The following is a 27,747-nucleotide window of genomic DNA, read 5'->3' on the forward strand; positions in this document are numbered from 1 at the left end:
CACGGGGCCAGTTGAATCCGCTCATCCATTTTTATTAAGCCCTCTCTGATCAGCCAACCACATGGCTGGAATTCTGGGACTTTTTGGTGGAGCAATTTCTAGCAAACTTCAGGGTTTTCTGGTAAGCTCTTATCTAGGGGGGAACTAGGACTATTAGAGATCAAGGAAGTTTTCTTCCTTGAGAGACTATCCAAGGCACCGTGATAGAATCATCTACTTCTTCTTCAGCTACCTGCAGGTCAGTGGATTACTTAGGGTATCTTGGGAGAAAGGCTGGTGGTCTGGCCCTTTGAGGAGTTCACGATTGGAAGGGTAAGACAAACACTTGGGGGTGTTTTCAGCAGAAATCTTTTCAGGAGTACTATATTAGTGTATAACATGACTTGAAGAGTAAGTTTAACCTCACTAAGCCTCAATTTTTAATTATAAATGGGGGAATAATAATATATACTCATAAAGTAAACTGAAATAGAAAAGAAGACATTGCTCTTGTTATTGTTTGTAAAAGTCGAGTCTGTTGGTTTCTTGCTTTTTACTGTCTATCCATGTAGGAAAGTTGAGGCAGGAAGTAAGCCAGACTTCCCAAAGGGGGTCAAAGGAATCCTGGTTTTCATAGTCTACATTCTGAAAATTGGTATAATTTCCCTTGGAAGTTTTACTAACTCTACTATACCTCCTTTACCATGGCTTTTATATTTGATAATAAGGAGGATATTGTTCAGTCTCCAGTTAGTTTTGAAGTTAGAGGTCTTAATCTTCCTTACCTTCTTTCTCTCCCTTGCTCTTTGAATATGGCAATGTTGGTTATCATTTCTTCTAGAGATGCTCTTTTTGGATGGGCAGGACATAGTACTATCCTGGTCTTCATTTTAATTATTATTTTTTAAGATTTTATTTATTTATTTTATAGAGAGGGAAAGGAGGGAAAAAGAGAGGGAGAGAAACATCAATGTGCAGTTGCCTCTCATGTGCCCCTTGTTGGAGACCTGGCCTGCAACCCAGACATGTGCCCTGACTGGGAATCAAACCGGTGACCCTTTGGTTTGCAGGCTGGCACTCAATCCATTGAGCCACACCGGCCAGGGTTCATTTTAATTCTTAAGCTGCTTTTCTTTTTGTTGACTCCTGTCTTGCTCTACCTAGAGTGATACAAGGAGAATAAAAAGTAGAGTATCCAGGATAAAAAGAAGCATCAAGAAGGTTTGTATTAAGTGTAGAGATACATTTGAATATAATATAAATACAAGAAGGTGGAGCTGATAGATAAGATATTCTAGGATGGGAGGGAAAGTGTGCAAGCAAGTTCTTTCTGGAGTCTGAAAGTGGTACAGTTGAGAATGCAGGTGTAAGCAAGGAGACACTCCACTTGAGACTGGAGAAAATATTATCCCAAATTTTAAAAGGAGTTGTTTAGATAAAACACACTAACTTAAAAGAGTAATCTCTAATGAAAGAAGAAATTTGGGGGCTGACGATTTTCCCAGTGCCTCTCAAATTTTACTGCACTGACCAGTGCTGACTATGGCTCTTGAGTTGGTTTGATTTCCATAAGAGTTTAAGAGGTGATGATGTCACTGAAATCTGGGGGCATATGCTAGGGAAGTCATAGCTTTTCCATGGGAAGTTTCAGAATTGTAGACTTTTGAGGGCATAAAAGGTGATCTAAGTTTAATGTCATTGTTTTAGTGATGAGGAACTGAGATCCAAGGAGCTGAGGTAGCTTCTATAAGATCACAGACTTAGGTGATGGTATTGCTGGGACTCAGACCCAGGTCTTCTCAGCTTCTAAGTCCTAACCTCCCTCTCGACACTCTGGGGCCTGCTAAGTTCTGTGCAGGTTCTGCTGTGGGACCACAAGGAGTAAGCTGGTGAACCACAAATGTTGCACCTGGTCAACGGAGCTACCACACATCCTGAGAGCTAGTAAGGGAAGTCAGATCACTGTATCGCTTCAAAATTTACAAACCACTTCACACGCATTATTTCATTTGGTCCTCAGGAAGGCAGTTAGTTGTTCTTAAGAGGAAACTAAATTGAGTTTCATTTATTTCAAATTTATTGGATAACTATTTTTTCCACACACAATAATAGCAGGTTGGGGCTAGAAAGTTGAATGAATAACTTCTTTGTTTTCAAGAACTTACAATCTACTTCAAGAGGCAAAGGTGAATATAATACAATGTGATGCTACCATTAAGGTATCAGAAATACACTAGGGAAATATAAAAGAAACTTATAATTCTTAGTGGTGTTGGGAAATTCTTCATCAAGGAGGGGACATATGATCTCGAGGCTGGAGGTAAGAGCATTCATGCACAAGAGGCATTCTATGCAAATAGCTGAAGTTGTTTAAAATAATTCCAGGATATGTTTTAGAAAAGGTAAGCACCTTCATGAAGTTGAAGCGCAATGGTTTAAGTGAGCAGAAGCAGAGCGAGGGGTATGGGGACTTAAGGAATTGGGAACCATGAGAGTTTTTAAGTAAGTAGACTTTCAGGATTATAACCACACCAATGTGGAAGCTAGGTACAAATGTTTGGAGGCTTTCATGGTGGTCTAGGGTAAAGTGAAGGAAATGATGAGAACCTAAGCCTGGACTATGGAAGTGTAGTGTAGAAGAGAGTGAGAGATTCTACTGCTGCTGTGGCCAATGTGATAGGACCAGGCCACCCTGAATATGACAAGGGGCCAAGAGCAAGGAGGCTAGGGTGACTCAGGTTTCTGGTCAGGGAGGCTGTGTGGAGATTACTACTTCAGCTGAAGAAGAAAGCACAGAGGTCACGTAGCTTTCAAAGGAAGATAGTACATTTAGTTTGGAATCTGTTGGATTCAAGGTGCCTGAGAGGTAAAAATAAAACAGTTGGAAATACTGATCTGAACCTTGAAAAATATAACTTAAAAATGTTTTTTTGCTTGCTTCAGTACGAAATCTAAAAAGTGGTTGCCAGGGCTAGAGATGGGAATGGGGATGGGAGAAATACAGAGAGGCTGGTAAAAACGTACAAACGTTGAGCATGAGATGTGGGTTTGAGGACCTAGTGTAGAACATGGTGACTACAGTTGATAATACTGTATTGTATAATTAACTTTGCTAGAGAGTAGAACTTAAATGTTCTGGCCAAAAAGGTCAAAAATAAATATGTGAGATGATGGATATGTTAATTAACTAGATAGTGGGGGATCCTTTTGCAGGTGCATCTGTATGTCAAATCACCAACATGTATACTTTAAATAACCTACAATTAGTCACTTACACCTCAATAATGTTGAAATTTAAAAAATCCAAGAATCAAAAAGTTTATCTTACTTTTAGGATTGCAAAAGAAGAGGAAAGTGGTCATTTATTTCTGGATTTGCAAAAAACAACAAAAAAAACAAACCCTGATAAATATACCTTTCAAAAACAAATGTTAATTTAAATATTATCTCATACAAAAAAATTGTTGAAATAACCAGTCAGAATTATAGATTTTTCTAGGGTTAAAGGTTACTTTCAATTGGCAAAGCTAAATCTCTAAAGTCCAAGCACAACTCCTTCCTTAGAAAAAACGGACGTTTGCAAGGTCTGTTTCATGATGCAGATACCTGCTCTTCTGCAGCTGCAGGAAACAGAAAAAATATCTCCTTCTCATATTGCTTTCTTTTGCCAACTTCTTCCAGGCTAAGCACTTGAGTTCCACTAGTTAGCAACAAGAATAAAGGAGGCAGGCCTGAATGGTTCAATTTTTACATGGGAGGGAATAGGACAAGAATAAGATTTTTATGAACAGTTGAGTTTATGGAGCACATAAGGTTTTGTGTCTGCAGGAGACAGTCGGTTCCAGAGGTCTGAGTGATTCATGGATGGTGATTAAAGTCATGGGAGCCGATGAGTCCCTCCCAGGAAGATAGTTAAGGGTGAGGAAAGAAGCAGCCCAGGCCACTGAGTGTGGCTGTAGGTCCCACTATTACCAAGAGCCACAGTGAAAACCCATCCAAGGGCTGGCCGAAGTCCAGTGGGCTCTCCTCTGCCCTGGGGCTTAAAATCCCAGATGATACAGTCATCTGTTGTTACAATTTTACATCATTATTATAATGATGTTTTGACTTCTAGGAGTTCTGGTCCTGTCAGAGTCACATTGCAACACCAATTCTGTCACTGTCTTTCCTAATATTCCTTCCGAATATTTATTACGTGATGTCCAGGCAACAAGCCAAGCCCCTTCTCAGCCATTCTGGGAGACATGTATAGTTATTCTTATTTTATAAAATAGGAAACTGAAGCTTAGAGGAGTTTAGAGCACTAAGTATCTTGACCAGGGACACACAGTTCTCATGTGGTGAACCAGGATTCACCCCACATGACCTGGGTCTAACTTCAGAGTCTGTGCCCCAGGGCCTGGCCACATACTATTCTCCTGGGTCTATGGCCTTAGTGTGAGGCTGATGATGGAAATCCTACCTCACAGTGTAGGGTTTGGATGTGAGGCTGCCTTTTACCTCCTGCCATAACCTGAGGGGGGACGAGCACTAGTTTTTGTTTATTCCTCTCCTCTTTGCTGTCCTCTGTTGACTAGTTGATTCCACGATGACTTCAGGTTACAGATGGGGAAGAGCCTCCATTTATAAGTGCTCCTCCCTCCTCACTGATAAAATAGATCCTCAATCCATTCAATACAAATTCTGTAAACACACTTTTAGTAAAAATATCACCTGATAAATTGTTCATTAGGTTGAATTTAATGGCTCCATCAGAAATGAATTTTGGAAAAATAAAATTCTATGGGTCATTACTCAATGAAGCTGGGCCCCTCCATATAATGTGAAGGGCCACTGTAAACTTTCCCCCCTATAGTGTGGGATAGAAACATCTTTAAGGGAAATATTGAGGTGACACCCTTCATCTAAATGGACATGTGCTTGATATAAATTATGGACACATGGGAGTGTAGACTCATCTGGATCTAACAGAGGTATTAGAATAAGAGATAAAACCCAACAGTTCATTTGGAGTGAACTTCATATATTCCTTTAAAGACAAGGACTATTTCTAATGCAAATTTGTATATTGTTTTTTCCCCCAAGGGAAAGAAAGTAGTGGTGAAGACAAAAATATCCTTCATGACTTTGCTTTAAACAAATTTTTAAATAATCTCATTAAATAAAGAAAGTACATTGTATATCTCTAGATATATACATATGTAGATCTATATGTCGCTAGATATAGAATCATTTTTTTCAAAGCCGCAAATTGCCTAACAGTTTATTGTCTTAGTTGACAGTTGTCATAAGAAACTCCCAAAACTATATATAGTGATTCAACTCCTTTTCTCTATCTCATTGTTTTTCTGCTTTTTTTTTTGTCTTGTTTTACATTGTTCCCACTTCTCTAAATTGTCTGCCACTTCCTTGGTCAGATCATCTCTGTGGCTCACCTGATCTTCTTAATCAATCTCCCTGTTTCTTCTCTTTCTTCAGTCTCTCATGTACACATAAGACAGTGATCTTCTTAAAGCACAATGATGTGTCATTCCTTAGCTTTAAAGCAAACAAACCACAAACAAAATTCCAAACAAAAAATAATGTCTCTTTATTCCCCAAAGAGTAGTGTCCATAAATTCGTAAACTTGATTCAGACACAACTATAAGCTGGCCTCTCCATAACACTCATCTCCCCATCTCAGATGCTATTTTCCAGCCACATTGAAATATTGTCTACTGTTCCCCCAGTTTGCCCTGTATCCAGTCTCTAACTTTTAAGGCACACTTAACTCAGATACAGCCACCTCCTATCTCTCCACTTGGAATTAATCTGTCTTTCTAGTAGAGCTCTACCACGTCCCCTGCCACTCCAGAAGCTAACACTCACTGCCTTGTGTAGGAACATTTGTGCATGTGTTTTTTCTTCTAGTATAGACTGTAATTTTCTTGAGGACATGGATCCCGTAGCATTTAGCTTAGTGCTTTATGAAAAGTAGGAATTCAATGACTTTATTAAATTGAGTTTTTTCAGCAGAAAAATGTTGGAGAAACCTCAGGTCATGAACCCTTCGAGAGCTCCAAATACGACCCTTGATAGAAAGGGGAAAAGTACAGCCCAGCCGTTCTCTAGGCTGTGGATAGTCTTTGACTCAACTCTGTTCCAAATGACCTTGGTGGCTGCTCTACTGGCTAGTGTTCTCGGTGAGTAATAAACAAGTTTAGATGGCAATAAACTTTCAAGTTCATCTACTTGTCCACTTTTAAGACTGACAAAGAGATAGATACTTAAGGTTTTTTTTTTTTTTTTGCAGAAATCGATCTTCAGCAACCAAGGGTTTATTTGACCAGGATTTTGGATTTATTTGAAATTTGGAATTTAAGGGGATTTGGAGTTACTTGAAATTTAGGGGAATTTGCTTTACCCATGAAAGAGGCTATTTTCTTTCTAGACACTTCTCACTAGATTTCTTCTCCAGTAATTTCCCAATCTGTCTGCCAGCCATGACATGTGAGAAAAATTTATATTAGCTATCAGCCTGACTGAACAATTTTCACTGCCACTGGGTTTACCCAGAATGGAGAGGGAAAACAGGATTAAGATTTTTATAATCTTAAAAATCTTAAGGGCTTCATGTTTCTCCCTTTGTATCATTCAAAATCCAAAAGGTCCAAAAAGTACAAATTAAAAATGTTATGTCTCTGTTGAGGGAAATTGTAGGGACTTTTGACCTTGTGCAAATGCATCTGAGTCAACAGATATGGAAAATCTGACAGGCTGATGAAATCATGTCAGCCATTCTTTTAAAATAAATCATCTCATATATAATAGAGAAAGGATGAAAAATTCTGCCTTTTGTCATCATTTATCAGCAAACATGTATTACTAATCAGTCACTGAATTCACTGAACTATAGAGATATAATAATAGGAATTATTATTTTTCTTGATTAGAGGAGAAAAGAATGGTTCCTTCTCCAAACATCCTACTACTGAAAACACTAAGATGCTGCAACCCAAGCCATAACTTTTGGTGCTCTTTGTCATTTTGGTGTCCAGGTGATTGTGGTCCCCCACCCCATTTACAGTTTGCTTTTCCCGAAAATGAGTTGAATGAGACAAACTACAAATCTGGAACTGCTCTGAAATACAACTGCCGCCCAGGATACACTAGGACCAGTTCAAGAAATACTTATCTTATCTGTGACAAAAAAGGCAAATGGGAATACTATTTTTTCTGTGTCAGTAAGTATGATAATTTATTTTTCTTATTTGTGCCTTTTACTTTTTTGTTAAGTTGTCTCAGGAGCAAAGCTTTCTGAATGCAAATGAAAACTTTTGGTCACTAAGAGATCACCCAGTTTGTCAGTGACTGATTTCAGTATAACTGTGTGCCACTTTTGGGAAAACATAAATAAGCCTACAAACAAATAAGTTAAACAGAAAAATTAGGAGCTACCTAGTAGCATTGGTGAAATTGACTTTTGTAAGTCTATTTTTTACAATGTTAATTCTATAAACAATTCTTGCAAAAGTTAACTACAAATTCAATTTTAATGTATTAAAACCAGATTCACTCTTTACAAAATTATAAGAAGTTAAATGGCTAGAAATTAGTAATATGGTTTCCAAAGAAACTTTACCCAGAATATCTTCTGTGCTTGGAAGAAGATGCTGTGATTTTCTCACATGAGAATATTTTCTGTGATTTTTCTCCCATAATGAGGGCATGCAATCTCTACTTTTTTGGTTGTTCCTTTTCTGACCAAGGACATGCATTTGTGAGTGGTCTAAGTGCAAAGTCTGTGCCACTGACATGGAATGCAGCAGAGCTCCTTGCTCAGCGTGGTGGACCCTTGACCAGAGGCTCCACCACCATCGTGATTTAACTGACCATTTTCTCTATTTGGTAAAATATACCAGAAAAAAGATGAGATCAATTAAAAATTTTTCCTCCAAAGTAAAAATTCAGCAAGTCTGGATCAGAAATAAGTTCCCGATCTTTCTTTCTGGTCTTTCCAGAAGCAGAGGTCAAAGCTAATCAGTCTCCTTTTCTTTTTCCTTTTTTTAAAGTATGTTTTATTTATTATGCTATTATATTTTTCCCAATTTTTTCTCCCCTTAATACCCCCTCCACCCTGCACCCCCCAGTTCTCCAGCCTTCCCCCCTCCCTTAGTTCATGTTCATGGGTGGTACATGTAAGTTCTTTGGCCTGTTTCCTTTTCTAATGTCATATCTGTGAGTACCTGAAATCACTCATCCTTATTTTAACTTTTCTCACAGAGAAAGTGTGCAGCAACCCAGGAGAATTACGTAATGGGCGAGTGATCATTAAGACAGATTACTCTTTTGGATCACATATAGAATTCAACTGTTTAGAAGGGTGAGTGCGAGGCCATCTAGAAACAACGCTTTAAAAAACCTTTAGCGCCCTGGCTGGCGTAGCTCAGTGGATTGAACGCAGGCTGCAAACCAGGCATCATAGGTTCGATTCCCAGTCAGGGCACATGCCTGGGTTGCAAGCCATGGCCCCCAGCAACCGCACATTGATGTGTCTGTATGTCTGTCTGTCTGTCTGTCTCTCCCCCCTTCCCTCTCTAAAAATAAATAAAATCTTAAAAAAAAACCTTTAGCTAAGGTGTTTATATATTTCAGAAATAAAACTGATCCAAAAGGTATATGTGGAATCCTTGCTTTCACTCTCTCACCATCTACCCCATTCATACCTTGTCCTTAAATGGGGATCTACTTTTATTAGTTTTTTAATGTGTCTTTCTAGTGTTTAATTTTACAAATACAAATACAATACATTTTTATTTTGCACCTTTTCAATCACAAAGGTAATTTTAAAATCTTGCTTTATTTTTTCTTATGAATATATACAGGAGATATTTCCATGTTTGTGTATAAAGAAGCTCTCCATTAATTTCCTTTTTCAATGGCATTAAATTTTATTGTGGGAAATGTCATGAATTAGTAATCTCTGGTTGATCCATGGATGTCTTTAGTCCTTTGCTATTCTGAACAGTGCTCTGAGGAATTACCTTGCCACATATCGTTTTGTAAATATGTAGTTATATCTGTAGGGTAAATTCCCAGAGTGGGATTTCTGAGTCAAAGAATACATATATTTTAAAATTTGAAAGGTATTGCAAATTGTTCTCCCTTGGGGTCACATGGTTTTGCAGAGTATGCACATGCTTATTTCTCTATAAACTTTCCGATCAAGTGTGGTGTCAAACTTTGGAAAACTTGTCAATTTTTAAAAATTTTCCAATTTAAGAGGTAAAAATAAAATCGCACTATAGGTTCAATGTATATTTTTCTTACTATGAGTGGTGTTGAGCATTTATATGTTTAAGAGATGTCTGTGTTTATTAGTAAACTATTGGGTATGTTCTTTGCCTACTTTTTTCTCTTGACTTAACTTTTTATTCTTAATTCCTAGGGTGCACGCGCGCGTGTGCACACACACACACACACACACACACACACACACACAGCATGGGGAAAAGTAGGTTTACAGTTGTAAGTTTGTGAAACCAGAGTTTATTCTTATATTATTAATTATTAATTATTATATTATTTTCCATACAGACAACTGTAAACCTACTTTTCCTATCATATACACACATGAACCTATGTATATTAGGGTTTAGACCTCGCTTCTAATATGAACTAAAACTTTTCTTCAAAGTATACCAATGCCATTGTTTTGCCTATATATTCATATACCCATTTCATAGTCATCTACCTATTGAGGCCTTATATGTTTTAATAGCCAGTATGGTAGTCCTACTTATTATTGTTTTCTTCCAGAATATTTCTAACAGTACTTGTTTTCTTATGGTGAAAATATATTGAGCTATGCATTCATGATTAATTCATTTTCTATATGAGTTTTATAGTTTCATAAAAGTTTTCTTAATTCAAAAAATTTTGTTCCTTGTTATGAGCAACAGTAAACTGATCTTGTATTCTCTCCTGTCTTCCCTATCATATTCTGTCTTGTTTACCAGTTAATTTATGTCATTTTTATTATTTTAGCATTTATATTTAACATTACTGTTAAATATTCAAATATGCCTACAGCTTGATTTCAGTCCCAACTCCTGCAGATGAGGCAATGAGGGAGTTTGTTTTATTTTCCATTCTCTCCTTTATCTGCTATTATTTGTCAGTTATATTATTTCCACACTGTCAGAGCATATAATATTTACATTTCATTCAGTCACCCTACCTTTGTCTTTGTTCCAGATCTGTATTTTTAGTGCTTAATGCCAGATGTTTTGTGTTTTCACTTTTGCCTGAAATGTCCCATATCATCATGTGGTTAGCTACAGTTTGTCATCCAGTGATCTCCTAAAAGAAAAGCTCCAAGTAAAAATTGTTAATTGAGTTCTTACAGGTTCAATATTATCTGAGGCCTTGATACTTACAGGATAACATGACCAGATATAAAGTTCTTGACTCGTAATTTCTTTTCTTGACTATCTTCTAAATATTGCTGCATATCCTTTTTAGTGGGTGTTAGTAGAGACCTCGGATGCCTACCTGGATTTCTTATTCTTGTGTGTGACTTGGTCTTTAGCTGTCCAAAGATATTGTTATTCTTTATCTTTGAAATCTAATAATCCTACTCTTAGTTGTTTTGATACAAGCCATTTTGTTTAATTTTTGTTGCTATGTGATACACAATTTTTTAGATTAAAGTGTTATTCTAGTTTTGTAACATTTATTTGAAATGCATTTGAAGTAGCTGTTTTTGTGTGTGTTTCTTCTTCACATTCTCCAATTAAGTATAAATTGATCCTCCTTTGCTTGTCATCTATACCTCACGTTTTTCTCTGATCTTTTTTTGTTATATTCATCTTATTTTTTTTATTTTCTCATGTTTACTCTATTTTCCTTATTGTGAATATCTGCTAAAAAGGAAAGTGAGACAATTCAGCACTGTGGTGCTGTGGCACATTGATGTGTTCCTGTTGGAATAACCAAAAACAGTGCTTTTCACTGGTTTTCTGGGCTAGGATAGAAAAAATGCATTTTAGAGAAATTTTAAAATAAAGACATATTTAATTCTCACTGTATTCTGTCTTAGTAAAAGATTTTCTTTTAATGATTTTTTAAAAATGATTTGTTTTCTATAAATTATCATTAAATAAACTCGAGGGACTCTTAAATTGTTGAAGGTAGCATTTATGTTAGTGTTCAGTCATACTGTAGGTTATTCTTTGATGACATTACACTTTGAAAACATGGTAATAATCATTTTTGTTTCCTGTTACCATAATGCATAAGGTCAGAAAGCTTAGAAATTGTCAAGAGTATAAATATGTGGATCGTGGACAGGGAATTAATGGCGTATGGGTGAGGGCAAGCCTCTGGAAATCTAAAGGCAACTGTAAACCAGAGGAGTTTGAAGGCAGTTATCTAGCTGGTACTCTCACCCAAACTGCATAACACACTCAAATGAGTTTTCTTAAATACCATATTGTCTTGCTTGAACTCTGGATGAACTCCATGACTGACATTTAGTAGATGCTCAATAAACAGAATAAAAGAACAAATGAACACACACATCTCATTGAAGTGGTGAAATTTTACTAAGTGGAGTGGTCAATGGGCAGTGTTATCTGAGAAAACATTATTTCTTCACTTTTAGTGCTGAGTCACAATTCTATTTGATGAGAAGCTTTTATGTCATTTAATTTAGGGTAGGAACAATTCCATTAAAATCTCTGATCCTATTTTATTCAGATATATCTTAGTGGGCCCAACCACTAGTCATTGTGAGCTCCAAGATAAAACAGTTGGCTGGAGTAATTCTTTCCCGGAATGTGTAAGTAAGTAAAGACTTTCTCTGATTTGACTATAAACTTATACTATGTTAGGTAATAAAACTCCTGTGCATATTTGCTACTTTTTGTATGCTACATTAGAATTTGCATCATGAATGTGAGATTTGGTAGATGACTTCCCTGATTATTTTTTCCTCTTTGCTTAATCATCCCAGTTGCCCAATGTGAGTCCCCTCCAGACATCAGCAATGGGAAGTACAGTGGTGGAAGTGAAGATGTCTATACATATGGCTCTTCGGTCACCTACAGCTGTGACCCCAGCTTCTCAATGTTAGGTGAAGCTTCCATTTCCTGCACAGTGGTGAATAAAACACAAGGCGTCTGGAGCCCCAGCCCTCCTACTTGTAAAAGTAAGTTGAAGTTGAATTGTTGGATTCTCCTTTGAATTTTTCTCTTTTGTGTAAAGGAGCAAGGAAAGTAAATTTATTGGGGTAAATAAAATGATTCAAAAGGAAGCTACTTATTGCAATAATGAAAGTCATTTATTTGGTTCACTGATGCTGATGCATGCTGTACCATTACAATATAGTAACAAACAGTGCCAATATCTCATTGGCTTTGCGAAGAAGTTGATTCTCATGCACACCAAGTGTACTTCAAGTCCAGGAGACTCTAGATGTTAGTTTAGCAACCACCTCAGCATTCCAGGTTGACTCTTGTGGTACCTCCACATCAAAAAGCACTTTCACAAAGTCATCAGTAGAAGAAGAGAGAAAAACAAATTGTGCTCTGGCTATTAAGAACTTTGGCCTGGAAATAACCACATACCACTTTACATTGCAGCCTTTAGTCTAAAACTAGTACTGTGTAAACCCTATCAACCCTAAGGAAATTTGGAAATGTCATCTTTTGTCTGTTCAGGAATCCAAGCTGGAAGTTTTGGTTAGTACATGTAATGTCAACCACATATGTGTACAGGGTAAGCTAAACCTATTAAGAAGGTTATCAGGACCAAGTAAGCAGTAATTGAGGCAAAAGATATATTGTGGTTTTGCTAGTTTGCTAATCCTCCTTTGCCACTCAGTGCCTACATAGTATCACTTGTTATTCTGATTCCCTGTAAGACACAATCAAATTAGGGGATGCAAGTGTGATATTGCAAACAGTTCAATGTGTGGAGTCTAGACTATGGGAGGTGAGAATGACAAATACTGAGGCTGGAAAGTATTATAAAGGTTATAAAGGGCCTCATGTGTTTCTCTCAGGAGTTCAGGATGAAGGTGATGGGGAGGCAGTGAAAGACTTTAACCAGGGGATTTAACCTGTTGCATTTTATTTTATTTTTTAAATATTTTGTTGATTATGCTGTTACAGTTGTCCTGATTTTTCTGGCTTTGTCCCCTCCACCCAGCACCCTCCACTCCCTCAAGCAATTCCCCCACCATTATTCACGTCCATGGGTCATGCGTATACGTTCTTTGGCTACTCCATTTCCTATACTGTACATTACATCCCCGTGGCTGTTCTGTAACTACCTATTTGTACTTCTTAATCCCCTCACCTCTTCACTCATTCTCTCCTACTCCCCTCCCATCTGGCAACCATCAAAACGTTCTCAGCATCCATGATTCTCTGTTCTTGTTTGTTTATTTTGTTTTTTAGATTCAATTCTTGGTGTGTATGTGTGTGTATGTATAAAGATATATTTATAAATATATAAATATATATATATAAAATGGCTATATATATGTAGATACACAAACATACATATATAGCCATTTTATTATTCATAGTTTTGATCATCTTCTTTTTCTTAAATAACTCCCTTTAACATTTCATATAATAATGGTTTGGTGATGATTAACTCCTTTAATTTTTTCTTATCTGGGAAGCTCTTTATCTGCCCTTTGATTCTAAATCATAGCTTTGCTAGGTACAGCAATCTTGGCTATAGGCCTCTGCTTTTCATGACTTTGAATATTTCTTGCCAATTGCTTCTAGCCTGCACAGTTTCTTTTGAGAATCAGCTGACAGTCTTCTGGGAACACCCCTGTAGGTAACTAATTTCTTTTCTCTGGCTGCTTTTAAGGTTCTCTCTTTATCTTTAACCTTTGGCATTTTAATTATGATGTGTCTTGGAGTGGGTCTCTTTGCATTCATCTTGTTTGGGAATTTTTGTGCTTCTTGGACTTGCATATCTATTTTTTTCACCAAATTAGGGAGATTTTCTCTCACTATTTTTTCAAATAGATTTCCAATTTCACATCATGAAATTGGGTTCTTTCTCTTCTCCTGCTGGCACATCCATGATGTGAATGTTGGACCTCTTGATGTTGTCTCAGAGGCTGCTTATACTATCCTCATTTTTTAAAATTCTTTTTTCTTTTTGCTATTCTTATTGGTTGTTTTTTTTTTGTTTCTTATGTTTCAAGTCCTTGATTTAATTCTTGGGTTCATCTGCTCTACTGTTGTTTTCCTATAAATTGTTCTTTATTTCAATTAGTGTATACTTCATTTCTGACTGGATCTTCTTTCTTTTTTTCTTGTATTGTTATGTGAGGCCTTTTATTTATTTTATTTTTTGAGCTTTTATTTATTATTTTTTAAGTATTTTTTATGGATTATGCTATTATAGTTTTCCCAATTTTTTCCCCTTTATCCTCCCTCTACCCTGCCTCCCACCCCTCCAGCATCCTGCCCCACCTTAGTTTATGTTCGTGGGTTGTACATATAAGTTCTTTGAATCCTCTGTTTCCTATACCAATTTTTATCTCTACTATATATTTTATGCCTACTAATTATGCCTACTAATATATTTTATGCCTACTAATTATGCCTACTAATATATTTTATGCCTACTAATTATGCTTCTTCCCTGTACCTTTCCCCCCTATTCCTCCCTTCCCCTTCCCCACTGAACTCCCTCTGTGTGATGTCCATTTCTCTGATTCTGTTCGTGTTCTGGTTGTTTGCTTAGTTTTTGTTTTCATTGTTTTCCTTTTCTTTTAGGTTCATTTGTTGATAGTTGTGAGTTTGTTGTCATTTTACTGCTTGTATTTTTTATCTTTTTTTCTTAGGATATTTCTAAACATCCCTTTAATGTTTCATATATTAAGGGCTTGGTGATGATGAACTCCTTTAACTTGACCTTATCTGGGAAGCACTTTATCTGCCCTTCCATTCTAAGTGAAAGCTTTGCATGATAGAGTAATCTTGGACATAGGTCCTTGCTTTTCATGACTTCAAATACTTCCTTCCAGCCCCTTCTTGCCTGTAAGGTTTCTTTTGAGAAATCAGCTGATAGCCTTATGGAAACTCCTTTGTAGGTAACTGTTCTTTTCTTTTGTTGCTCTTAGGATTTTCTCTTTGTCTTTAATATTGGTTAACTTAATGATGTTGTGTCTTAGTGTGTTCCTCTTTGGATCCAACTTCTTTGGGACTCTCTGAGCTTCCTGGACTTCCTGGAAGTCTATTTACTTTGCCAGATTGGGGAAGTTTTCCTTCATTATTTGTTCAAATAAGTTTTCATTTTCTTGCTGCTATTCTTCTCCTTCTGGCACCCCGATAATTCGGATGTTGGAATGTTTCAGGTTGCCCCAGAGAGTTCTCAGCCTCTCTTCATTTTTTTTGATTCTTCTTTCTTTGTTTTGATCCAGTTGGATGGTTGTTTCTTTCTTTTGTTCCAAATCATTGTTTTGAATCCTGGTTTCCTTCTTGTCACTGTTGGTTTCCTAAGTATTTTGCTTTATTTCATTTTGGGTATCTTTCATTTGTTCTTTTATTTTTTGATCAAGCTTAATTAGTTCTGTGAGCATTTTGATTACCAGCGCTTTAAATGCTCCATCAGATAGGTTGGTAATCTCCTCATTGCTTAGTTCTCTTTCTGAGATTTTACTGTGTTCTTTCATTTGGGCCATATTTCTTTGTCTTGGCGCAGATGTTAGGTTGTAAGGGGTTGGGGCCTTACGTATTCACCCAGGCAGGGCAACCCTCTTTGCTGCTCTGCAGTGCTGCTGGTCTGGCTTTTCTGGTTGATTTTTTTTTAAATTCCTTGGTCATTGGAGTTCCATGAAGTTTGATTTTCTGGTGATTTTGGTTATATTAATTTTAGATGGGTTGTTACCTTCCTTTTGGTTGTGCAAGGAAGCAAAGTGTTTCTACTTATACCTCCATCTCGGCTAGAACTCTCCTGACTGGATCTTATTTATGCTGTTGAGGTCCTCCCTAAATTCCTTGAGCATCCTTATAACCAGTGTTTTGAACTCTGCATCTGATAGATTGCTTAACATCATTTTGTTTAGCTCTTTTTCTGGAGTTTTGATCTGTTCTTTCATTTGGGCCATGTTTCTTTGTCTCTTCATTTTGGCAGTTTCCCTGTGTTTGTTTCTATGTATTAAGTACAGCTGCTTTGACCCTGAGTCTTGGTAGTATGGCCTAATATTGTAGGTGTCTCATAGGGTCTAGTGGCACAGCATCCCCTACCACCCAAGCTGGTAATATGAGGTACGCCCTTTGTGTGGGCTGAGTACACCTTCCTCTTAGAGTAGTTGAGCCTTGGTTGCTGTTGGCAGATCAATGGGAGGGATTTACACAGGCCAGTCAGCTGTAAGGACTGACTTACCACCAACCTCTGCCCTCCGTGGAGGATCAGCTGTGTAGGTGCATGGTGGTGGTGCTCCAATGTGGTCTGTAGCTGTCCACTGGGTGTGCTAGCCCTGGGATTTCCCGGGTGGTGCAGGCCATGATCAGCCCTTACCTGTGTTTTCCCTGGGGCCACCTTTCCTGAGTTATAAGGCAGTATGAAATGGCTGCTACTTGTGCTCGGCTTGGAGACTTCAGGTGAAGCCAAGCTATGAATCTAGGCTGCTAGTTCCAGGCCTGGAGCTCACTGAGGCCAACTGCTGTTTGTTTGAGAGGATTTAGGAAGCTGTGAAGCACAAACCAAGATCCGCCATTTTTATGAAAAAGCAGCTTGGGAGGGCCTGTAATTTGGGTTGGGCAGAGTCTCTGGTGATCCCCAAGTGGGGTCAAACAGTAGTAGCCAGATTGATGGAGTCTCAGATATGGCCTGAGCTTGGTGGCTCCTTGGTGGGAGGGTTTAGAAAAGGAACAATGGCCTGTGCTTGCCTTGATTCCAGACAGTTCAGTTCCTCCCTCTATATCACTGGTGACTTTGAAGCTGCTACTCCAGTGCTGGAGCTCAGAGGGAGTGAGTCTGAGTAGATGAGTCTGTGTGTGGATTCTTTAAGAGGAACTGCTTGGTGCTCCAACAGTTTCTTCCACTGACTCAATCCCCACTGGTTTTTGCAGCCAGAAATTGTGGGGACTTATCTTCCTAGCACTCAACCCTGGGCTGGGGGCTTGGTGTGGGCCTGGGACTCCTCACTCCCAAGATATTCCTTCTGAATTTTTATCCACTACAAGTGGGTGTGGGAGCAACCCATTCTTCATTTGTGCCCCTCCTACCAGTCTGGATGGATGTGGTTTCTTTAATTCTGTAATTGTCAGACTTCTATTCAACTTGATTTCTGATGGTTCTGAGTGATGGTTGTTCTATATTTTAGTTGTAGTTTTGTTGTGGTTGTGTGAAGAGGTCAGCCATGTCGTCTGCCCATGCTGCCATCTTACGTGTTGCGTTTTAGAAAGGTGACTGCCTGCAGAATGGCCGACAATTTGAAGTGAGACAAAATTTAACCCATAGGCACCATCTAGCCAAGGAGTGAAAATGGCTTCATTTGTAGGCAGGCAGTGGGCCTGGAGAGAAGTTGAGGGATTGTAGAGGAATAAAGGTGGCAGGACTTGACTGAATGCTATGGGTGGGGGCAATTTGTTCTTTGCTTGTGAGGGTGCAGATCTCTGATGCCTTGGCTGCCTCATCATCATGAATGTTATATAATTACCATTTGCCACTGACCTACCACCAAAATCATCCAGGAAAGTAGGTTATTATAAGGGAAAGGTTTGTGAACTTTGAGAAATGTGTTTCTTCTGGGTTATATATGACTGGTTTTTCTTGAGAAAAATGAGGAAGTTGGAATTACCCACAACCATCTGATAATAGAATCAATGTGATGGGACCTCATTTTTACTGAGACTTATAAAAGCTGAAATTATATATATGCTTTTAAAAATGTTTTCCTTGTATGTAATTGATAGGTATTATGTCAGGCTTTTTGTTATTCATGGAACTGGATTAACAATAACAGTAATATCCTTATTGCCATTTCTCTTTATAATTCACTTGTATTTTTTTATGATTCTTTAGGAATCAGCTGTCCTAAGCCAGATGTTAAAAATGGAAAGATACTCGTTGGATTTGGACCCAACTATAAGTACAAAGACTCTATTTCATTTGGCTGCAATAAAGGTTTTATCCTCAAAGGCAGCAATTTAATCCATTGTGGAGCTGATAACAACTGGCATCCAACTCCTCCCATCTGTGAGATCAGTAAGTATGGACCATAAAGGAATTTCAATGTTTGGCCAGGCCTTGGCCGGGTTACTCAGTTGGTTAGAGCATTGTTCCAGTGCATCAAGGTTGTAGGTTCAATCCCTGATCAGGGCACATATAAGAATCAACCAATGAATGCATAAATAAATGTAACACAAAATCAATGTCTCTCTCTCTTTCTCTTTCTCACTCTCTCTAAAATCAATACATTAAATTTTTTTGAAAGATACCATGGTATCTTTAAAATATTGGTGAGGGAATATTTGTATGCCTAAGACCACTTGAATCACAGAAAAAAATTAAATTTTGATAAATAATTTTCTTTATTTTTTTCTTGTTGGAAAAAAGTCTGATTACAGTACACTGTGCAAGATCATAAAACATCATATAAGACTGTCCCATGCAGTTGTGCAGGTTGTACACACTCCCTAGGGAGAAACAGTAACACAGCAGATGCTGTAGGTTAGTATATTTATTTCCAACAGTTTTCTTGCAGTTGATAGAAATTTTTTTGTTCTAAAAAACTATATTATGATAATTGTTTTGAAAGATAAATAACAAAGTATCCTGAGGAAAAATGCCTTACTTTCTAGCTTGTATAAAACTATTGTATGAACTATGATTTTGACATTCTGAAATTATAAACTCATATGGATCATAAAAAATAACAAATATGATTTTACTTATATGTGGCAACTCAAGAACAAAATAATTAAACAAACAAAATAGAAACAGGCTCATAGATACAGAGAACAGACTGATGGGTACTAGAGGGTACGGGGCTTGGATGGCTGAAGGGATTAAGTAGTACAAACTGGTAGTTACAGAATAGTCATACGAGTGTGAATTTCAGCATAGGGAATACAGTCAATAATATTGTATTAACTATATATGGGGCCAGGTGGATACTTAAAATTTGGGGGGGACCACTTTGTCAAGTATATGATTGTCTAACCACTATGCTGTACACCTCAACCTAATATAGAATAATATTGAAAGTAAATTATAATTAAAAATAAAAAATATTATGAATAGTAACAATGATAATTTGGCACTATTCTAGGTATATAACAAGAATTTATTTGATTAATCCTCCCACAAATTGTGGGCACTATCATTGTACTCATTTTACTGATGAGAAATCTGCCAAGATTAAGTGACTTCCCCAAGGTCATACAGCTGGAAATGGGAGGAAGCCATATATGCCTTGAACTCTCACTTTTATTCTTATTAAATGTCAAGAACCTTACCCTGGGAACTTCTAGATTAGTGGTGTAAACACTTCAGAAAACTTCTTTCCAATCTAATAAGTGGTCATAATTAGCAAAGTCAACCATTTAAGATCTCTGGAGATTAATCAAATGAATTAAAATAAATTAATAAGCATTTATCTAACATAATCTATAGAGACTTGGAACAAACAGTGGGAGATATTACATTGGAGCCAGGGTATGTACCCAGTCCCCAGCAGTCTTTTGGGATAACTATTTACAGTGGACTCATGCATGGCAATTCCTGTCTTCCCCAAATTGTTGGGGTGTAATAGTTATTTGGAGTGGATTTAGCTTCCAGTAAACATCTTGTGATAGCATTTTTCAAAGTCCCAGGCTTCAGGTGGCAGCAGCCAGACATTAGTGTCTGCTCCTCTATTCTGACCTTCATTACATAGGGAGAATCCAAGTGGGGCATCTGGTGACAAATTCAGGTGCCATTTTCTGCCTTGCAGGAGAGCTGTTCCAGTGGCTTTGGCAGCCAAATGCTATCTCCCATCACTGGACTGTGGAATATCTACACTTGGTGGTGGGCACAGCTGGGTGACAATACCAGTTCTTATCTCCCCCACCCTCCTTCTCACAGCCCCAACTTGGCAGATGTTTGTATTATATTCCCATATGATATAAATCAGTAGTATCGGGAAAGTGTAAAGATGACAAGACACAAGTACAAGGCTCAAAACTTGCTTGGAGTTTGTTTGTCCTTGATCAACCCTTTAGTGATAAAGTGCCTGGTGTCATCTGGATGAGGGAAATAACTTGTTTATTTTTCCCAATCAGTCAGGAAATAAGAAAGATTTGTCTGGGACAAATCCCAGATGGGTTTTCCAGACACATCTATCTAGCAAGCCTAATTCAATTCAGAGATGAAACTTTCTGAAGTGCAATGAGGAGCAAGGAGAATTAACGTTTGCATAGTTGGTAGGACTCACAGAAACCATTTAATAATGTTTAGTAAGAACTTCTCTGGTGTTGTACACATGTCTATTTGAGCAATAGTGCCAAGTGCGTGTTTTCTGGTGTGGCTGATTCATTAGCCATGGCAGGCTGGGTAATCCCTGAAGGAACGAACACATGACACCCTTTGATAGGACAGGCTCACTGATCATGTTGCATCCCTAGTAATGCTGTCCTTTTCCCTTGTTCTTTCATGAACAGATAGTTGTACTGACTTGCCAGATATCCCACACTCTTCCTGGGAAATACATGGCTACCACAGACCAACGAAAGGTGAAATGTATGAAGTTGGAACTGTACTGAGGTACCGCTGTCATCCTGGCTATAAACCAGCTGGAAATAAGCCCATGACTGTGGCTTGTCAGAGAAATTTTAGCTGGACCCCATATACAGAATGTGAGGGTGAGTTTCTGTTTTTAAAATCTTTTAGTGTATTAAATGCCAGCACATGATAAGATTTTCTACCTTAAATGAATATAATTGTATTCCTTAAGATAAATTTATAATTATACTAATTCAGTAGAATGACTATTATTGTCGGAAGAGACCATAAAGGTTTTGAAGTTTGAGGTGCTGAGAAATTATAACCTTCCCTTATCCCAGGTTTAGAAGTCAAACATTATGCTGATTAAGTATTACTTCATTACTGGTAATGGTAGATGAAGAATATAGTTTAACTTTGCCAGGGTCAGAGATCCATCAGCCCTTTTAATTATAATGTAGATTTTGGAGTGCTTGATGGATGGAAGTCTGTGAAAGCATCATGAACTCAACCAGCTGCAAGGTGACTTGTGCCTCCTGTCTCTTGAGCATGGGATTGTGGACTGATAGAGCTGGGTTCTGGGACTGCAGGCTGACAGAGCTGGGTCCTGGCAGACAGACCCTGCCACAGTATTCTTGCCTCAGTAGGATAGAAAGGAGACTCCAGTCTCATTAGTAGAAGATGTCCCTTTGTTTTCTGAGAGGAGTGAGGGGCAGAAACATGGGTAGAAGCCCATGAATTGACAAGAGAGGAAGAAAATGTTTCCTTCAACACATCTGTCAGAACCTTGCTGTTTCAGAGGTGAAGACACTGAGACCCAGAATATAGGAAACTTTATTCTATAGATAAGATTTGAAAAACATGAGAAATGCATAAATAATGAATAGTTTAGGCCATCCTATTGAAAGATTATTAATTTCATATTAGGACTAATGGTTTAATTGCAATTATTCAGACTCATTTTGCGGAAATAGAATAAAAGATTTTAACAAAATTACTGAATTAAAAATATACTTAACAAAAATTATTGCCACCACTTAAATAACAAAGTATTGACTTATACAAGCCTTTGAGAATCTTCTTTAAAGAATAAGAAACAACAAAAGTTAAATTAATTAATATATTAAATATTACTGTATAAATGTTTATACATGTTTAAAAACTACTTTTAAATTATATATCTACTATAATCTTATCAGTTTAATTTTGAACAAATGATCACTTTAACCATTTAAAAAGCAAAAGTGCAATGGCACTTACCCAATTTATCATAAAATCTGATTAAATATGACTTTGGATTCATGAATTGAATATTTAAAAGTATTTTCTACAATGTAAAGCATTACACAAATATTGTTACAATTTAGAAATCATGTGAATGTTGGGTATTTTTATTATAATTCATAAGCAAATGAGTGCTGGGAGTATTGGAGTAAAACTGCAAGACCACACTGTACTGCTGGTCAAGCTCCTGATACAGAGAATAGAGCATTTTATTTTCTTCTGATGTTTTCTCTTACTGCAAATACCATCTTGTTCTATCTGAAAGTATTTCTACTGATGAAAAATTTTATATCCCTATATCAGATCTTACTGCATTAAAAATGAAAGAATCTGAATAGTTATTTCTCTTAAATTTGGCATCAAAAAAGAAAAATCCTGGGCATAGCAATATTTAAATTTATTTCTATGCATTCACTGTCAGATAGATATAAACTTTTGAGAACATTCTTCCTTCTGTGATTGGAGAAGTATACGTTATTTGAAAGCTCAATAATGATGTGACCCTAATGAAGCCATAAGGAGATAAATGTTATTTGTCATTGCTCTTGAATAATTTTGAAAATTTACATTTTCATACAGGTTTAATCCAACATCTCATTTTGGAGACTCCTAATGAAATGATTTAGTTTGGGGGAAATGACTGTATTGGACTATAGCAAATCAGGGACAGGGAGCGAGGACACAAAGTGTCTTGCATACCCTTGTCTGTTTTCCCAATTTCTCTTCTGTGGTGAGCTCTTCCAATGGTGGAAGAGATTGGTCAGCCATAGGAGCCTCCTCATGGTGATTTTACTAACCATTAGCCTCACTTTTTTATTTTTAAGAGGTATGTTGCCCAGTACCAGACCTAAAGAATGGCAGAATCACTACCCAGAAAAAGAAAAGTTTGGCCAGTAACTGTGAATATTTCTATGGGGACTCGCTTTGGTATTCATGTAGTGGGAGACGAAGTGTTGAAGCTTCCTGCCAAGGAGATGGCACCTGGAGTCCTGATACACCAACATGTGATGAGAGTAAGAGCTTATGGAATTATGTTACTTTTGAAGTTTCTTCATAACAAAGTAATGGAGATTATTAAGGAAAGGTTTCAAATTAGGTAAAAGAATTTGGATACGCTGCATGATTCTTGGAGTAAATATTTGTTTAAAAACACTGTATCTAATCCAAATTTCTCTTTTTTCCCCATATTGGTTGTTCCCATTCTCTTGACCTTCCTGGTTTCCTTTTTTGAATCAATGAAATTAGGCCTTACTTCAGTATTTCAAGGGTCTATGGTGTGATTATCCCATTGACATTTGTACCTTTTCCTACCAAAGCTGCCTCTTTTTACTATAGCCACCTCTACACCCTAGGCTATGCAGGGTCCTGGGACTACGCGACAGGAATGATTTCACTGCTGACTGAACTTGCCACAGAGGCCTCTCCTAACCTGGGCCCCATTCAAACCTGACTATCTTTTGTGTCACCTGGCATAAGGGTTGGAATAGTATTCCCAAGTATGGAACATGCTGCCTCTAGAATCTGAAAAGGCCTGTTAGCCATTGTGACTCCTTCTTTGTGGCGGACATGCAACTTACAGTAATTCAGCTTTAGTTTAGATGGGATAGCCTAGCATGCTCTGAACCCTGGACCTCTAACAATTTTACTGCTGTAGCAAACTCCTTAATCATTCATTACCTTCTATACTCTGCAGCATCATTACATGAACTGAAAAAGACAAACTTTTTGCATCTTATGTTTTTCCTGTGTCTCCTTTACTACTCACACAGAACACTGGCAACATTTACAGTCACCAAATGTGTGAGAGGGTTTCCCCACATGATTCTCAATCCTCCAATTTAACTCACTCATGACGCTCTCTACCTGGAAGTGGTATCAGATCCCGCAGGTTAAGGGCTCACTCCCACAGGACTGGTCTCACCCCACTGCAGACACCAGTCACAAGTAGTAGGTCCCCAGATTACCCCCAACTTCTTGTAGCCAACTTTGGCTACAAATCAGAGGTTCTTTGACCACCTCCTTGGGTTTAATTAATTTGCTAAAGAGGCTCACAGAGCTCAGGGAAATACTTAATTTACCAATTTATTAAAGGATTGATAAATACTACTGATGAAGAGCCAGGTGAAGAAATACATAAGGCAAAACCCAGAAGGTCCCAAACATAGACCATCTGTGCCTGTGGAGTTGGGAGTGCTTCACCCTCCTGGTAGGTGGATGTGTTCACCCACCTGGACGCTCTTCAAATCCCCTACTGTTGGGACTTTGTGGAGGCTTCCTCATGTAGGCATGATCAATTTTTAATTCTGTTGTGAGGCTCTCTCTGGAATATGGGAAAATTCCAAGCTTCTGATCTTTGCTTGGTCCTTCTGGTGACCAGCCCCCATCCAAGAGCCCAGCCAGAGTGACCTCATTAGAAGAAAAGATGCTTCAAGTGCTCTTTTCATGTAGGAAATTACAAGGGCTTTAGGAGTTCTCTGTCAGAAACTCGATATAGATATGTGTATCTATATATCTGTATATATTGATATTTCTATATCAATATAGATATATAGATATTTTCCACTATTTCATATCATGCACGCTAGCTTCTTTTTGCTCCTTCAGTAGAATTAACAGGACACCATTAATATAGTACATTAATATGATAGTATTTGGATGTCCAGATGCTCATGATAACTTCAGACTCAATTATAGGAGGGGCACATGCATTATCATTGCCTGGGGATAAAACAGAAAATGTATGATCCTGATCCTTTCATGCATATGCAAACTGTTTCTGAGCTTCTTTTCGAATAGAATGGGAAAGAAGCCCTTTGCTAAATCAGTGTCCTCATTTACCTGAATACATATTAGTCTGCTCTAGCAAAGATACTACATCTGGTACAGTGGCTGCAATAGGGGCTGAAATGTTGAGTTTTCAATATTCTACTATAATTCTACAGAATTCTAATATCTGTAGCAGACAGACAGGGGAAATAAAATGGAGATATGATGAGGATGATCACACCTGCATCTTTAGTTCTTTGAGTGGCATTAATTTGTCCCTTTTCATGTATGTAATTTATTGGGGTGACATTGGTTAATATGATATATATTTTAAATTGACTTTCTTTGCTTCAGGAAGGAGGAGCCTAGTAAGATCAATAGATTCTACTCTGTTTTTATGGCTATGATTGCTCTTAACCCATAGACCAATGATCCAATATGGGGATTGAACTACCTACCAGTTTTGTTTACTCAGATTATACTTTTGAAGATAATCAAAATATCACCATGTTGGTCTGATAAAGTGCCATGATGGTTCATTCTGAGGCTTGCAGGAGGGCAGCACAGGTACTTGGCTTTGGCTAAGTGATCCTGTGAGCAGAGAAGATAACAGGGCAGGACAAAGGCTCCTACAAACCACACAGATTCTGGGATGTGTTGTGTTTTATATTCTATAAACCCAAGCTCTCTCACTTTTTTGTTTTACCACCAAGGTTGTGCTTATCCTCCTTATATTGACCACGGACATTTTATACGAATACCTTCATACTTATTCCAACCTAAGGAAGTTAAATATGAATGTGATGAAGGATACACTCTGGTTGGAGAGGCCATACTCTCCTGCAGTAGTTCACGCTGGTCAGCTCCGGCTCCTCAATGTAAAGGTAACTCCAGCCCATGGCTAAGTGGGTGGAACTGTCATGGAGGGATTGAGAATAAACTTTCTTTCTAGCCAGAAGCAGAACAAAAACATTTGATTTGATTTATTTTAAATAATTATTATATTTAGATGGTACCCAAAACAAAAAAGTTTGAGGGACACAGAGGAACATGAATGTGCCCTACTTCTTTCTCCCAGTTACACAATTCAGCCTCCTGGAGGCAGCCCAGATTCCCACTTGCTTGTGTATTTCTGGAAGTCGTCTACTGGCTGTAAGTTCTCTGAGTGTAGCTGTGGCCTGTAGCAAAATTTCCATGGAAACTTGCTCAGGCATGAATGCAGACTCTCATGAACTAATTCCAAATACCAGGAAGTGGCAGGTATTTCCATCTGAGCCTCACACAGGGCACCACCTTCCCGTGATGGAGGTGTGTGGTGGGGGACTCCCAGTTTGCCAACCGGTTGTAGGGCAAGAGCAGTCAAGATCAGGTCTGATTTTTACATGCACACGGGTCTAATAACACTTTGCCATCATTGCATACAGGAGATAATAGGCAAGAAGGAAGATTTCATCCCTGGTGTCTTTTGTGGAACACAATATGAGGAACAGTTGCACTGACAGCTGCAAATCTGGGGTCATGTGGCTTTTTAATACCCTGTCATGTTATTTAGAGATGTTACGTCTTGAACAAGTTTCTTACCCCTCTGTATCTCATTTTCTCCTGGATAAATGGCAGTAGTAAGAGTGCTCACTTCATAGAGAAGAGTGAGACTTAAATGAGAAAATCACATAAAATGCTCAGCCTAGATGACTGATATGAGTCAATCCTCAATAAAAATGGGAACTAATATCATTGCTATCAAAATAGGAAAATATAAAACAATTAGAAGCACCTACATGTAGTTCATTTTAATATCCTAGTCTGTTATCATGTCTTTTTTTCTTAAATTTACAGATTACTTAACTGTGCTTTTATTGTAGCTCTGTGTCCAAAACCAGAGATAGAGCACGGAAAGGTGTTTGGGGATAAGGATCAATTTGTTGAATCTGAAAATGTCACCATCGAGTGTACTTCTGGCTATACTGTGGTCGGTCCCCAAAATATCACCTGCTTAGAGAACCATACCTGGTATCCAGAGGTGCCCAAGTGTGAGTGGGTAAGTGAAACAATTCAAGGAAGTTCCTGTGCTATCAAACCCTAAAAATGGTACCACCTTAAAGCACTGTCCCAGCCAGCAAAGGCGAGATCTGACCTGCCAGGATGGATCCCTGAGTCATTCAAAAGAGCTCTCTTGTTTTCCCTGGAAGCGCCTGGAAGCGTCAGTTAGGGTGGCAAGTTGTCTTGCTCTCACTTGAGAACAGGAAACACCAAGCCCCTTATGGAGAGGACATTGTCAGAGACGTAGGAGCACTAACTCCTAACTTTCCTTTTCTAGACTATACAATACACTGTGTTCTGTGTTTGGATGGTTGGCCAAAATAGCTCTGTCCCACAGAGGCCTTCTGGGAAGCTGTCTCAGAACAGGTCTAAATCCCTCAGGGGGAGACTATGGTGGGGCCCATGTGTGTTCTGGTTTCCTGCTCACCCATCAAACCCAGGGTTGGTCTGGGACCTGATCCTGTAGTCCTGCCATTCTCATAATCTGGGCAGAAACCTCTCAACCACACTCACCAGCTATGTCTCCTTTAGGAGTTCCCTTCAGGCTGTGAGCAAGTTCAAGCAGGCAGAAAACTCATGCAGTGTCTCCCGAGACCGGAGGATGTGAGAATGGCCCTGGAATTGTATAAATTGTCTTTAGAAATTGAACTCCTGGAACGAGAGACAGAGAAGGAGAGGAAATGACTCTGGAGTCATCACTGTAATTGTTCCCAGAAGAGGGAGAAAAAAGTGCCTTGCTGCCTTCAATTCAATATGGATCACTCTAGTCTAGCAACCCTACCATCCCACTGACACCAACATTCATTGTAATAAATACCTAGAATGGCTAATTTGCTAATGTTTTTGCTAGTCCTTTGAGATTATAGAATTATTGATTATCTTGTGGCTTATATTTTTGCTTTTTTGGACACTAATTGCACATTTTTTCATTAAAATTTCATTATCAAACACAA

At 38.1% G+C, this 27,747-nt stretch overlaps 1 protein-coding gene across 6 annotated transcripts; it reads left to right on the plus strand.

The window, feature by feature from the left end:
• On the plus strand, positions 1-27,747 carry C4BPA (complement component 4 binding protein alpha). Of its 6 annotated transcripts, none has more exons than XM_045841577.1 (12): positions 1-121; positions 5,993-6,162; positions 7,018-7,203; positions 8,243-8,342; positions 11,720-11,805; positions 11,976-12,170; positions 18,026-18,208; positions 20,644-20,844; positions 22,813-23,001; positions 25,468-25,638; positions 26,617-26,792; positions 27,326-27,747. In XM_045841577.1, the coding sequence occupies exons 2-12, from the start codon at positions 6,000-6,002 to the stop codon at positions 27,476-27,478; spliced, it is 1,803 nt and encodes a 600-aa protein (XP_045697533.1). In that variant the 5' UTR covers positions 1-121; positions 5,993-5,999; the 3' UTR covers positions 27,479-27,747. The 6 variants fall into 6 exon arrangements, with proteins under 6 accessions (XP_045697533.1, XP_045697534.1, XP_045697531.1 ...); XM_045841578.1 differs by having other exon boundaries at positions 6-121; positions 5,996-6,162; XM_045841575.1 differs by having other exon boundaries at positions 101-238.

This window comes from Phyllostomus hastatus, unplaced genomic scaffold, assembly GCF_019186645.2.
Source record: "Phyllostomus hastatus isolate PE091 unplaced genomic scaffold, TTU_PhHast_1.1 phas_contig_36, whole genome shotgun sequence".
Lineage (NCBI taxonomy): Eukaryota > Metazoa > Chordata > Mammalia > Chiroptera > Phyllostomidae > Phyllostomus > Phyllostomus hastatus.